Here is a 14,191-nt window from a genome sequence, read left to right as displayed (position 1 = left end):
GCGTTAAGGGACAGGGGACGCGTCGAGACGCGGATCTCGTGTTTAAATGGAGGCCGGGGTTCTGCTGATTGGTGAACCTGACCAGCCTTGCTCAGCCTCGCTTCATTCAGCCTTACTTAAATGGGCTAGCTGAAATGTCGCTTCGTAAGGCACAACCTCGGGGATGGAAGATTGTCGAACCATCGGTTACTGACCTACAAGCACGTCCCATCATCCTACTTCTTGAGTGTTCTCAGGGGTTGATGGACCGATGTCGTACTCTTTCTTCTTCTCTGTTTTGCGCTAGAAGCTGAAACTTTCATTGCGCTGATGCTCCTCGAGGATGACGAATCAATCCCAGCAGGGTGAGGCGAGAGCGTTGCTTGCCCTACTAACGAAGGATTTAGAAGTCAAGACTCTCGACCAAGCGCGACTTGAAGAGACCTTGAGCAAACTGAAGGTCTTAGGGCGCAATGTCAATAATGTATCCAGCATCTATAACGATGAGGGTATTAAGACCCTGGGCGGCTATGCCTTTGACAATTTCTCCTCTTCGGTCCGTCGGGAAGCCCTGAGATGCATCGCAAATGCCCTCCTCCTGATTCCAGCAGCTCGAAAGTCCTCGCTGGAACTCAGACTCGACAAAAAGGCAGCAGACGCACTGCACGATGCAAACGACGATGACGAGTTTCTGTTATCGCGGATATTGTTCCTGCTAACTTATGACCCTGGCATCGACATGACCGCCTTGATATCAGATCACAATCTGGCAGATGCCATCGTGAAGCATCTTTCACGTCATGCAGACGAAGCGACGAAGTCATCCTCGAAGGCCCCAGTTGGTCAGGGCAACATGGCGCTGATGGAAACTCTCAAGCTTCTTTTCAATGCCACGAGCGTCAAGAGTGATCAGCTTACAAAGTTCCGACCTGCTGTTGTCGAGCTCTTCCGTCTTCTGATCCACTCAGACATCCCATCTCCAGCGCTCCAGCCGCCGATAAGCCTGATCGTGAACGCCTTGGCCAACCTAGACATTGACTCTCAGATGGCGAAGGATCACGAGGCATACCCAGCAGTGGACAGGTTGGTGGCAATCTTGGAACAGGCTATTCAAGAGCACTCGTCTACAGAATTGAACACGGTTGTTGTTCCACTATTGACTGTCCTGAGAAACATCAATGAGGCTGCGGATCCCGAGCTCCGAGAGAAGATGAAGGCCAGGCTCTTACCCGATGACAAGGAAAGAGATCAACCTCTAGGGAAGTCGTCTTCGCTGGCGTCTCAACTCCTGCGACTAACTACGTCTTCGGGAATGTTGAATCTGTCTGAATCGATCTCGGGGCTTATGTTCGAGCTCTCTAACAAAGACGCGAACGAATACGTCAAGAATGTTGGATATGGCTACGCTGCAGGATATTTGATGACCCACAAAATCCCTATCCCAGAAAGCGCGAAAAAGTCACACATTGCGGGTGAAACTTCCAACGAAGTCCCAATCAATCCCATCACAGGACAGAGACTTGATAAGGAGCAACCGATTGAACTACCAGAAATGACACGAGAAGAAAAAGAACGGGAAGCCGAAAGAATGTTTGTGTTGTTTGAGAGACTGAAAAGCACGGGGGTTGTGAACGTCAAGAATCCTGTCGAGGTAGCAAACGATGAAGGAAGGTTTGAGGAACTCAGTGATTCAGATTCAGAGTGATTTGGGGCAAGAACCCTCTGTCCATTATTTCTCTTGGATGATGAGACTGATGCCAGAGAATCGGATATACTACTGGTCGCAACACCCCAGACCAGACAAATCAACTTCTTCCAAGTTACTCATAGTCATCCATCATGGCATTGGCCTGATGTCGCTGGCGCCACTCGGATAAGGAAGTTAGCGGGGGCTGTCCACCTGGTAAGCGGGGCTGGGGAGACTTAAGAATGGCCCGTTCCTGCATAAACTCGCCATTGTTAATTAATTAGTGACCCCCCAAGTGCCCCCACGCCCCCTTTGGTGCCTTTAAACGATAAGCTTAACTGGCTTGATCGTCCACCAGTTGCGACAGAGGGCTCCCTGCGCTGGCAAAAATTATCCTCATCTGCTCCTCATAGACAGCCCGTCTTCTTCACCACTTCACCTTCCCACCCGTCACGACCGCCACTAATACCTTTCTTCTCAGGAGGGCTTGCTCTCTCGAGCGCCCTTGTTCCACGTTCGAATCATAGGCAATGGTCCATCGTGTCGATTCAGCAATGAACGGCACTCCCAAAGTCAACGGGGTCAACGGGGTCAAAGGGGTCAATGGCCACGCAAAGGATGGTTTGTCGCGCCAGTCCCTCGCATCACGCAAATCATCGTCCCCAATGGCTCCGGCCTTTATGACTTCTGCCCCAGGAAAGGTCATTGTTTTCGGGGAACACGCTGTGGTTCACGGTAAAGCGGCAATGGCGGCGGCCGTCTCCCTACGATCCTACCTCCTAGTTACGGCGCTCTCAAAGTCGCATCGGACAATTCGGCTTGTGTTCCCAGATATCGGACTCGACCACACCTGGAACATTGACGATCTGCCATGGCATGTCTTCACAAAGACGACACGGAAACCTCGATACTACGATATGGTCACGTCACTGGACCCAGAGCTGGTTTCTGCAATGAAGCCGCACATCGAAACGGTGTCTACCCATTTGGGCTCAGACAAGAGAAGGATACATCAAAATGCGGCTTCTGCTTTCTTGTATCTGTTTTTGTGTCTTCAGACACCTGCTGCGCAGGCTTGTATTTATACCCTACGGTCTACGTTACCTGTTAGTGCAGGTCTCGGATCGAGCGCAAGCATTTGCGTGTGCATTAGCGCTGCCCTTCTCAAACAAATCCACGTCTTGTCAGGACCACATCATGATCAGCCTGAGGAAGAAATTCAGATGCAACTTGAGAGAATAAACAAATGGGCCTTTGTTGGAGAGTTGTGCATCCATGGCAACCCAAGTGGAGTGGATAATACGGTCGCAACACATGGAAGAGCTGTTCTATTCAAGAGACTTGACTATTCTAAGCCTCCAAGCGCCACGCCACTTAAAGACTTTCCCGAACTTCCCTTGATGTTGGTCAACACGAAACAGCCTCGCACAACCTCGGCGGAGGTCGCCAAAGTCGCTGCCATGAAGAAGAAATATCCAGCCGTGACGGAGGCAACACTTGACAGCATTGACGAAGTGACTATGTCAGCACATTCTTTGATCACGTCGGACGAATTCGACCCTACATCAGAGCAAAATATCGAGCATCTAGGAGATCTGTTCCGCATTAATCACGGCTTGCTGGTGTCACTTGGGGTTTCTCATCCCAAGTTGGAACACATTCGGGAGTTGGTGGATTACGCCGATATTGGCTGGACCAAACTCACAGGTGCTGGAGGCGGGGGCTGCGCTATCACGCTACTCAAGCGAGGCGTCGACCCAGCTGCCATTGTCGACTTGAAACAGAAGTTTGAGGCTGCAGGCTTTGAGGAGTACACCACTACGCTAGGGGGTAACGGGGTCGGCATGCTCTACCCGGCGGTCTTGCATAATGGCACAGAAGAGGAAGGAGGCGAGGAAATCGACCAACAAAAGTTTCTCAATGCCAAAGGTGAAGAGGGAATCGAGGCGTTGGTAGGTGTCGGTCTTGACGAGAGGCGACCTGAATGGAAGTTCTGGAGGTAGTCCGGCTGCGGATGCGTTCCTTGATGTTTTATTAGCGAAGGCGCAATGCATCAAGGGTCAAGTGCAAGGGCTATCTGATTTAATGAGGGAGCAAAAGTATGTATTATTATTGTGCCAACGACCCAAGGACTAAATTACAAGCATGCAAAGAGACCGTCTTTCCGTTCTGTGCATCACGTGGGGCAGCCCGGAAACATTTCTTGGTATTGTTCTCTTCATTCCAACCAATTTTAGTTCGATGCAGTGAATACCCTGATGTGAATGTGGCTTTTCCCTGGTCTTGCCCATAAGATCATCCAGCAAAGTCGCCCTTGACATGCTCACGAAGCTAACGCATCTTTGACGGGGTGACTTGATCTCAACCTGGCACGTAGATCGCAAGCCCATCAGCCTAGATGAGGTTTGCGCTCGTTACTCCATTCATGCTTCTTTGCTGAAGCCGCCCTCTAGAGTGCTGACATTCCGGTCCATCAAACATGGCCGAAACTGCGTCGGCCGCCACGATACCAAGAAGACCCAAGCACAAGTCCAAGGAACCATTCTACGCCGTGTCGCCATTGTGGAAAGATGTCGTCCCCATACCCCTCATTGACGGCCCGCCAGGCCAAAAAGATGTCGGTCCGGCGCTTGCTACCATCGCCTACTCGGTGCGTTACAGCGAAGCCATGTCTTACCTGAGGGCCGTGATGGCTATGAACGAGTTTAGTCGCCGCACACTGGACTTGACTGAGGACATCATCGCGATGAACCCGGCACATTACACGGTATGGCTGTATCGTGCCAAGATCCTGAAGTCGTTATGGGAGAAGGAGGGAGTGAGTATTGAGGATGGTGTCAAAGAGGAGTTGGATTGGTTGGAAGATGTCAGTGAGCGCAATCTGAAGAACTATCAGATCTGGTGAGTTATAAGTCCCGCAACTGCTGGGTCGTTTCTTTTCAATGGCCGAACCCTAGCAGCATCAACACATCTTATCTATTCAACCCAGACTTATGTCTTCTCTCTCGCAGGCACCACCGTCAGTACCTGGTCTCCCTGTTACCGACTTTTCCGCCCAAAGAACCCGAGTTCATCACCCACATCCTCCTGTTCGATGCCAAGAACTACCACGTCTGGACGTATCGGCAATGGCTGTGTCGCCGCTTCCCAGACCCGCTCTTGACGACGGACATGGAGTTGCAGGCCGTCAACGCGCTGATCAACGAGGACGTGCGGAACAACTCGGCATGGAACCACCGGTACTTTGTGTGCTTCGGCGCCGAGGAGCTGGCGGCCATCGAGAGGTCCGAGAGCAGGATCCGCAAGGACGTGCTCGCGAGCGGCAAGCTCGTTGTCGACGAGGACGTGGTCGAGCGAGAGATCAACTACGCCAAAGACCACATCGCCTGGGCCCCGCAGAATCCATCCCCCTGGAACTATCTGAAGGGCGTCCTCAAGAGGGCCGGCATTCCCATCACCGATCTTCAGGTGTTCTGCGAGGGCTTTGTCGGTGGGAAGGACGCGGACCTTATGAGTGAGAGCGGCAACGTGAGGAGCAGCCACGCCATCGACTGGTTGGCGGATATCTACCGCCTGGACGGCAAGATTGAGCGGAGCAAGGCGTGTCTGGATGCGTTGGGCAATAAGTGGGATCCCATCCGACGCAAGTACTGGGATTGGAGGGCGAAACAGCTGGCTGAGTAGATGGTCAGAGCATGTTGAAGCCCAAGCCCCAGAAGGACGGATTTGGACACGGAGTACCAGCAAGCTTCCTTACAGCGCTGTATTTGAGCTTTCTACCAGTGTCTATATCTTGAGGCGATTTCTATATGAACCCTCCAACTGGGTTTGAGCGTACTCGGGGGACCAGCAGTCGACGGGCGAACTAACTTGTTTCCTGTGCACGAATTTCACAGTCCTCATCAAGGCGTTCAGCACTTTCTCTCTCTCTCTCTCTCTCTCTTTCTCTCTTGAGATTATTCACATCTTCTCGTCCTTGTCATGTACAATAACCCTGATCCCTTGACTATCTAGCTTCACGCCGGCCGTGAACAGATCTCTCGTTGGTGTGGCATCGCTGTCGTCCGTCTGGTACATTTCCAGGTTATATCTCATCACGACGGCGGCGATGGACATGTACAGCTGCGCATATGCCAAGTGCATACCAATACAATTCCGAGAACCCTTGCCGAATGCGACAATGTACCTGTCCAGACGACTTGTGGTCCTGCCCTCGGCGACGGCGTCGTCGTCCAGCCACCTCTCGGGGTCGAACTTGCGGGGTTGGGGAAAGATGTTCTCGTCGATGAGGACCAGGTGCGGCGTCATGGCCACGGGCGTGCCGGCCGGGATGGTCCACTCCTTGTACTGGATGGGCCGGTCGTAGATCCGGGGCAGGCGGGACAGCATCCCCCCGGCCATGCGAACGCCCTCCTTGATGACGGCGGTCAGGTAGGGCAGCTTCTCCAGCGACGTCCAGGGCGCGACTGGGTCGCCGGGCGGGACCTCGACCCGGGCGAGCTCGGCGCGCATCTTGGCCAGCACGTCCGGGTTCTTCATGACGTGGTACGTGGTGATGGTGACGGCCCAGGCCGTGGTCTCGGAGCCCGCCGTGGCGATCAAGACGCCCTCGTCGACCAGGCGCTCGTCGCTCAGCTCCTCCTCGGGCAGGTCGCTCGACAGGATCTGCGCGAAGATGGTGTCCTTGCGCCGCTTTTCCGTCCTGATGGCCCGCATCGTCTCCGGGTCCGACTTGATCTTCTTCACCTGGACGCCGACGCGCTGCATCCACGATTTCATGAATCCCACGGGCGGGACGAGCTTGATGGCCACGGACAGGGGCATCGAGCGCACGACGGCGCCGATGAGCGGGAACGAGCGCACGATCGCCGCCGAGGCCCGCCCGCCCGTGTTGACGAGTTTCCACGTCATGGCCCATTCCGGGTGGTGGATGTAGTCGTACGTCCAGCCGTAGGAGCACTGCGTGAGGACGTCGGTGGTCAGGGCCAGATACACGGCTTCGAGATCTAGCACCTCCCGACTCCCCTTGATCTTGTCCAGTCGGTCGCACATGACGGCCAGTTTCTCCTGAATGACGGGCATGTTGGCGACGATGCTGGCCTTGGAGAAGAACGGGTTCAGCGCTCCTCGCCGCTTGCGGTGGATCTCGTGCTCAACCGTCATGCCGCCGGCCGTGGGCACCGCGAACCCTCGCGTCCACCACGCCCACTTGTCCAACTTCAGGCCGTACAGGGTGTCGAAGAAGTCCGGGTCGTGGATGTGCACGTCGTCCGGGTTGGTGCGGATGACGGGCCCGTATTTTTCGTGCATCTCCTTGATTTTCCAGACGTACTGGTGGCCCTTGAAGACGTCGTGGTACGTCTCGTACCAGTACGAGGCGACGGCGAGTTTGGAGCCAGGAAACCGCCGAAGCGGGTGGAAGTAGATCCTGTAGACGGCGAGGACGAGGCCGTATGCGATTTTACCCAGGATCAGATAGCCCAGGAGGCCGACCCATGTTGTCGACAGACCGAAGCTGAGATCCTTTGGCGAGACCATGTCTGGTATCTGGTGAGGTTTAGAGAGCGAAAGCTTGAAAACGTGGCAAGAAACAACGACGCCCAAGCTCCAGCACCTTTATCTCCCGGACACCGGGGGAGGTGCCCGTCTGATATGTTATGTGCTCGTACTTGTATTCTGTGGCCTTTGGGTCCAAAGCAAGAAAAAGGGGGTTCAATCGGTGGTTGGGGGCTATCAAAAACTCGGATGTCGGGATTTATGTATAGGTCGTCATTACAATGTATTCTCTGTCGACAGTGAGCAAAATCTCTGTTGGGAATCGCCTGGGATTGCTTGCCCAGGTGATCCACAGTCAGGTCGGATACGCGTCAATACTCGACACTTACGGACTCAATCATCCACTAAGTAAAAATCCCCTGGTGTCACCATGACTGCGTTCGCGCCTCGAGGACGTGTACTTACGAGTAGTACAAAGTCATTCTCAAACGGTAGAACCCTTGCATGTGCTCTCGACGATTGTAGTTTAAAGGCCTTGTGCGGAACATCGGACACTCGAGCCAGCGTCCGGTAAGCGAGTTTGTTTCTCACGGTAAAGGGGCACGGGCCAGGCCAACTACCAGAAAAGGAATAGATGGTCGTCAAATTGTCATGGGTGACAAGGTTGCGCGAGAAGATTCGAAGGTTGGACACGTTCCTGTATTACCTACTTGTACGAGGTGCCGAATGGTCATCATTGGACGCCTAAATCTGCTCCGGGTGGAGATTCCAGAGAGGTTTGTTCAGGTTGTGAAAGTTTTTTTGTAACTCGATATGAACATGCGCATGCATGTTCTATGTCTTTTTCCGAAGAAGGGGTATCCATCATTCATTCACTCTGTCAAGTATCTCGTCTCCTTTTCTTGGCCAGGTTCGGTCGTGATTCCTCGTCGTTATCTGGCGTTGAGGCCAATATCGGGCTCTTCCCCTTCTTTTTGTTCAATCCTTCCCTACTGTTTTAGTCACCTTTTTTTGGTTGAAGAACGACGTTTAGTGATGAAACAGTCTCGTGCTCTGCTCAATGAATGTTATCCCCAGATTTTCCGCCGTATCGAATACGGCACCGTCATTCTGCGAACCCGTCGGGGCAGCAATGTATTTCACGCCGCTTCGGGCAGCTCGGTATACGTTGTCCACGAAGGGAAACTGGTCCACGTCAGCGAATGAAGAAAATGGCAAAGGGTCAACAGAACTCACGAAAGCATCACTTGAAACCGCGACCTCGCTCAGTTTGCCCAACCATTGACGTCTTTCCTCAGGGGAGAAGGGCTTCGGCACACTCCCCTCGGCGAAATTGCTCTCATAATCCTTCGTCTCGAACTCGCTCTGAGGCGGTACCTGGCCGGAACACAGCATGTCAATTGCATTAGATTTTTCCGACCGCTTGACGCCCTTGGCCCACTCTATCGACAGCGTGCGTTCATGGAAACGCATCCACCAGTTATCAGCCTTATCACCCGCTAATCGCGTGCAGTGAATTCTGCTCTGTTGCCCGGCACCGAGACCAATAACTTGGCCGTTTAACGCATAGCAGACTGAGTTGGACTGGGTATATTTCACCGCAATAGTTGCAACTGTAAGGTCGCGCAGCGCCGAGTCTGACAATTTGGCAGAATCCTTGGGCCGGATAATGGAGGTGAACGTCTCGTTCGGCGAGATTTTGACATCGTTTCGACCTTGCGTCAGTTGAACGCCGTAAACGGTGCGTGTTTCTTGTGCAGGAGGTTCATAACTCTCGTCCATCTGGAGTACCAGATATTTGCCTCCTTTCTTCTTTTTGAGAATCTCAAGCGCTGCTGGCTCATACTCTGGCGCAATGACTCCATCCGAGACTTCTCGGGAGATAATTTTTGCGGTAGGGACATCGCATTTGTCGGAGAGAGCAATCACGTCGCCGAAGCTCGACATTCGATCCGCGCCCCGTGCTCGGGCGTACGCTTGCGCCAGACCTGAACTCTCGATCCCCTCAATGTCATCGACCATGTACACTCGTCGCTCCTTTTCATTCAGGGGCACCGCAATAGCAGCTCCTGCAGGGGAGACATGCTTGAAGCTTGCGGCAGCTGGAAGTCCTAGTGCTTGCTTGAGTTCTTTCACAAGGGGCCAGGCATTCAAACAATCGAGGAGATTGATGTAGCCTGGAGAGCCGCCCAAGACTTTGAAGGGCAGCTTCCCATTGCGCACGAATGCTGCAGCAGGCTTCTGGTGGGGGTTAGCTCCGTATCTCAGGGAGAGCTGTTGTACACCATTCCCGGCATATTGTTTGCGGAAGAAGTCAGAGATGGCGGCATCGTAATCTGCGGTATGCTCGAATGCCTTGAGTGCATATCGTTGGCGACTCTCTTCAGGGATGTCGCCTTTTTCCAGCTCTTGGAGAAAGTGGTGATAATCCGCAGGATCACTCAGGATGGTTACTCTTGCGTGGTTCTTGGCTGCTGCTCTGATAAGAGTGACTCCTCCAATATCGATTTCTTCCACAGCTTCAGGAATAGTCACGTTGATCTTAGCAACAGTGTCTTTGAATGGATACAAGTTACAGACGACATAGTCGACTTTGTTGATGTTCTGGTCAGCGAGGTCTTTCTCGTCCGAGGCGAGATCTCTGGCCAAGATTCCTGCGTGAACAGCCGGGTGAAGAGTCTTGACTCGACCGGAGAGCATCTCAGGTGCCTTTGTAATGGCAGAGACATCTCTAAAGAGCATTAGCAGATTCACAGAAGTTGTGGATGGAAGGAAATCCCGCACTCGACATCGAAACCGGCCTCTCGGATCATCTTCGCCGTCCCTCCAGAAGCGAGAAGGCGAACATTCTGCTTGATCAAGCCTTTCGCGAGATCGAGGAGGCCAGTTTTATCATAGACCGAAAGAATGGCTGGAAGGCATTAGAATACGGTCTGAACAGTGGAGAATCCACGTGGCAAAGGTGACATGCCTATCTTCTGGGAAGCCATTGTATTGATACTGCTCAGTGCTTGAGATTGTAGATTTCAAGGAAGACTGCCTATGTTGGTGATTGATTCGTCTACAGAGAAGGCAACATCGACTGACAATAACTGGCGGTAGGTTTCTGCAGGGGCCTTGCCTAAAAGAATTTCAAGTAGAGAAATTTTGTTCCTCTCTATGCCAAAAATCCACCTGCGAATAGAAGCAGCAAGAAATTTCAATATTGCGCTCGAAGGTCTAAATGCTCGACGTGGCGCCAAGCTCTACGGAGGAGTTCTTAGGAGACAATGCATCTACTCACGCCACTCTACCGACACGACACTTCGTTCTTGATGTAGAGTGAGAGACGTCTCATCAAGCATTATAAGCCTTGGTTCGACCGCCCAGCCCTGTGCTTGACTAACAATTGCTTCTGACAGTCCCTGTGTCAGCGAGTGAGCGTGTGGAGAAAACGTGCATCCTCCTCCAGGCATATGACATAAGCGATCCACGGCCGTGCAGGCACCCAGGCAGGTGAATAGCAACCACAGCGCAAGGCGATGTGTGTATGTGTGGCGTATTTCCTCAATGCCATTAAGCATGGGAGAATTTACCAGAAATCGCAAGATCGATCTGCCACTACGGGTTCAACCCTTTGCTGCGTCCTACCAGTGCATATTCTCTTTCGAAGCACATGTATCGACCATGGTTATCTCATTCGTCCATTCAATCGAAGAAGTGTTCAGGAGAACCTGGTCAGAAAAGGAGGCAAGAGTGGAAACCAATACATCTGTTGCAATATGAAGATTCAGGAAAGACACTTTCGACGTCATGCCCTCTCGTCACCTTCTTTTCCCTTGTCTGCCTTGAACCTGCAAAGTGGCAGATATAGTCGACAGCCGTTGCTATGGGAGGATTTCCCACGTTGACTCCCCAAAGCAGTCGTCCAGAGGACAACTACATCAGGGCCAGGACTAAGTTCTAGTTAAGTGGTGGGTCGATGGCTTTAAGAGGTGCGTTCTTATGACCTCAACAGGCTGTCAGCTGGTTTGGCCTTATCGGTTGTATTCTCACCATTTTATTCATCCCGGATAGAACAGGTCTTGACCTGCGTGAACAGGAGATACCGCTATTTTGTCCGAGAGGGACGCTCTCACGATTTCCACGGCATCGCGAACCGTCCCAGACATCTCAGTTGGTACGAAAGAGTGATCGTGAAACGACACCACCAGTATAACCCGGAGCTTGATCGTCTCCGAGCCGCTCGGGTCAATGAGGTCATGGAATTGTACGAGAAAGTCGAGGGTACTAAGGGTGTTGAAACCGACGATGAAAGACTCTACCAGGAACAAACCAGGCTGATCTGGACTACAATGTCAGTAGATACTTTGACATAGAGCGGCGCAGCGGGAAGAATAATCTGTAGGTGGTTGGCAGTAGGGAAAGAGATGCAGACAGGATGAGGTGTTAAGGCGTGCATGGCTGTTACTGTACATTAATACTCTCTAAAAGTTACATGATAGGCACTGGGAAACAACTCCCTTCGGAATCATGGTCGTCTGGACCAGTGTTTCCGCTTTTGGAAGAGATGACACCATCTCGGAAACGGCGGAACAATATCTCCGGACACGACTTTGTCCAGGGGCCGCGGGGCATTGGAAAGAGTCGTGGCCCCTTGTCGACAGCCTTGCATGGGAGCACAGACATCCATCAACTCTCACAGAGCGCCCCAAGGATAAGTGTAGATGTCCTTGTTATACGCCTTTAGGGGGCCCCTTCGACTTTTGTATTCACCTCTTCAACTACGAGTAGAAACCAGCCCCCCGCCTGCTCGAGAACCTAGCGTGCGAGTATATTCGAAATAAGCTGGGGAGCACCAAACCCGAAAAGTTAATAAGCACTATTATATCTTTGACCAAGTTGTCGCAGGCTTTTTAAACACCTACTAGCCAAGGAGTGAGTAATCTGCGCCAAAATCTGTTGTTGCGGAGAAGTAGCTGCGTGCTGGTTTCGGATGTGCTGTCGATCTCGAGATAGCGCAGTTTAGCAGATGTCCTGGCTCCAAGCTTCTCTCCCACCTTGTTGTAACCTGCTCCTCCACCTTTATTCTTATTTTTATTTTTCATCCCACCACCACCGTGCTCGGGTTATCATCTTGCTATTGTTGTTAATTTGAATGGGGGATATGTCATTGTCACGTACCTGTCACCCTGCCAGCAGACCTCACCTCCTGCTTTCCCACCCATTCAGTCAGCGCGATCATGTGACACGTGTGTGCCTGCCAGGCTCATGTAAACTCAATATCACTTGAACTTCACTTCCTTTTGGTTCCTACTAGTCAATCCCACTGACATTTTTCAAACTTACCTTGACTCCTATACCTGAGTCTTCACCCTCAAGGGTTTCTTTTGCCTCTCTCTTACCTCCAGCATCCATCCCAACTCATCCGCGCTCTGTTGTGTCAAATATTCTTTTCTGGTATCACTTCTGAGACAGACGCCATCCATGCAAGAAACGCAAAAAGCCAGGATGTCTTCATCAAAGCGTAACCGAATGCTTCCTCACCGTAATCGACAGCATGTTCTCCGGCCCATCGTCAAACCTCTAGGCCCACCACCATCTCGTCCGCAAACCGACACAAATCGACTGTCGACTGCGCCCGTCGCCAAAGCCTCAAGACCTGAACCGTCCCCGTCTTCGAAGCCCTTTTCCTTCTTCAAACTCCCTGGTGAGATCAGAAACCGGATCTATGATCTCGTCATTCCCGAAGCTCGGGTCATCATTTCAGCCAACCACCCTCAGAAAGAACTTCAACTGATGAAGCGACGAGAACCTCTCAAGAAACACAAGCCACCACCTCACCGTCTGCTTGGTCAGTTCACTAGCAACCCAACTGAGTCTGGTCTTCTCCTGAGCTGTCGTCAGATGAACCAGGAAGCCGTCAAGTTCATCTATTCCAGAACCACCTTCTGCTTCGACCGAGTAGTCGTGTTGCGGAGTTTTCTCAAGACCATTCCTGAACAAGCTCGTGCGAGCATCCAAGCACTCCAGATCACCCATGTTGGCTATGCGGAACCCACCTGGCTGGCGGATCGAAGGTGGAAATTGAGACATGACGCGAAATGGGCCATAGTTTTACGACAGATCCAGGAGCAAGTGACCTCGCTTCGCCATCTGACGCTTGATGTCACATTCTTCGATTGGCCCTGCCGACTTGATGTTTCTGAAAAATGGGCCCGTCCTTTTCTGGATCTGGCCGGCAACGGCCTGCACCGCGTGGACATTACTCTGGCTCACGAGAGGTTCCACCCAGTCAAGGTAGCGGCAACGGCCAAAGAGCTGGAGAACAATATGATGAGTGCCGAAGGGAGAAAGAATAAAAGACGAGACGAGAAGCGCAGGGCGGAGATGGAGAAGAAGCGGCTCGAGGAATCCAAGCGCAAAGCGACCAAGGCCTTGAAGATCAGACTCCCGCTCGGGAACGAAACTTCAAATGTGAACATACCACCTAAGAAAGTGGTCAAGAGTAAAGGGCTGGAGCAGTACGCCGTGGCACAACCTCCAGTAGCATATTGTTGAAAATTGCATCACTTGGCGCTGAGGGTGGATGAGACCAATCTTTGGAATGCGCGTGATGTTCCCGAGGCTGCTGAGGGTGGACAGAATATGGATTTTTTCAGGAATGATATGGGCAAGCCGCTTTACTGAAAGTGTTTTGGTACAAGGCGGCTCGAGCGAAGCCCTGAGCAGAGCATGGAGTAAGGTGATGGCTTTTCATAGACGATACGCAGGGCATGGCAATGGCGAGTAGCTGTTCAGAATGGATGGAGCGGCGGGTCGACAGACACAAAGGACACATAGGGCACATCACATTGCATTCCCGACACAAGCGAGCATGCATCATCTCTGGGACCGGCTGGAGTTTAAGCGCCATTGTCGAATGATATGGTTACTGGGGAGAGGGCATACCACAAGATAGCAAAGGACGAAAAGAAGTCTCGAGATGGGAGTAGCTCACAGACGCAGATCGGGAGGTAGGTAGTTTCCAAACATAGAAAACCCTCCAGA

At 52.3% G+C, this 14,191-nt stretch overlaps 6 protein-coding genes across 6 annotated transcripts; 4 read left to right on the top strand and 2 right to left on the bottom strand.

Moving 5' to 3' along the window:
• Window positions 1-322: 322 nt before the first annotated feature.
• On the top strand, window positions 323-1,684 carry AYO21_06638 (hypothetical protein; the record flags this gene model as incomplete). The annotated part of the gene is made up of 1 exon (XM_022656597.1): window positions 323-1,684. One exon carries the CDS (start codon window positions 323-325, stop codon window positions 1,682-1,684), a length of 1,362 nt encoding a protein of 453 aa, XP_022511039.1.
• Window positions 1,685-2,220: 536 nt separating this feature from the next.
• AYO21_06637 (mevalonate kinase) lies at window positions 2,221-3,669 on the top strand (the record flags this gene model as incomplete). The annotated part of the gene is made up of 1 exon (XM_022656596.1): window positions 2,221-3,669. The coding sequence occupies one exon, from the start codon at window positions 2,221-2,223 to the stop codon at window positions 3,667-3,669; it is 1,449 nt and encodes a 482-aa protein (XP_022511038.1).
• Window positions 3,670-4,145: 476 nt separating this feature from the next.
• AYO21_06636 (hypothetical protein) lies at window positions 4,146-5,350 on the top strand (the record flags this gene model as incomplete). Its single annotated transcript, XM_022656595.1, has 2 exons — window positions 4,146-4,567; window positions 4,678-5,350. 2 exons carry the CDS (start codon window positions 4,146-4,148, stop codon window positions 5,348-5,350), a joined length of 1,095 nt encoding a protein of 364 aa, XP_022511037.1.
• Window positions 5,351-5,626: 276 nt separating this feature from the next.
• On the bottom strand, window positions 5,627-7,204 carry AYO21_06635 (hypothetical protein; the record flags this gene model as incomplete). The annotated part of the gene is made up of 1 exon (XM_022656594.1): window positions 5,627-7,204. The coding sequence occupies one exon, from the start codon at window positions 7,202-7,204 to the stop codon at window positions 5,627-5,629; it is 1,578 nt and encodes a 525-aa protein (XP_022511036.1).
• Window positions 7,205-8,191: 987 nt separating this feature from the next.
• On the bottom strand, window positions 8,192-9,975 carry AYO21_06634 (bifunctional purine biosynthesis protein ADE17; the record flags this gene model as incomplete). The annotated part of the gene is made up of 2 exons (XM_022656593.1): window positions 8,192-9,893; window positions 9,947-9,975. 2 exons carry the CDS (start codon window positions 9,973-9,975, stop codon window positions 8,192-8,194), a joined length of 1,731 nt encoding a protein of 576 aa, XP_022511035.1.
• A 2,677-nt stretch (window positions 9,976-12,652) lies between these two features.
• AYO21_06633 (hypothetical protein) lies at window positions 12,653-13,702 on the top strand (the record flags this gene model as incomplete). The annotated part of the gene is made up of 1 exon (XM_022656592.1): window positions 12,653-13,702. The coding sequence occupies one exon, from the start codon at window positions 12,653-12,655 to the stop codon at window positions 13,700-13,702; it is 1,050 nt and encodes a 349-aa protein (XP_022511034.1).
• Window positions 13,703-14,191: the final 489 nt, after the last annotated feature.

The sequence above is a fragment of the Fonsecaea monophora genome (assembly GCF_001642475.1).
Source record: "Fonsecaea monophora strain CBS 269.37 chromosome Unknown Scaff47, whole genome shotgun sequence".
Classification (NCBI taxonomy): domain Eukaryota; kingdom Fungi; phylum Ascomycota; class Eurotiomycetes; order Chaetothyriales; family Herpotrichiellaceae; genus Fonsecaea; species Fonsecaea monophora.
The sequence above is the reverse complement of the archived record's forward strand: the minus strand, read 5'-3'. Positions and strand labels throughout refer to the sequence as shown.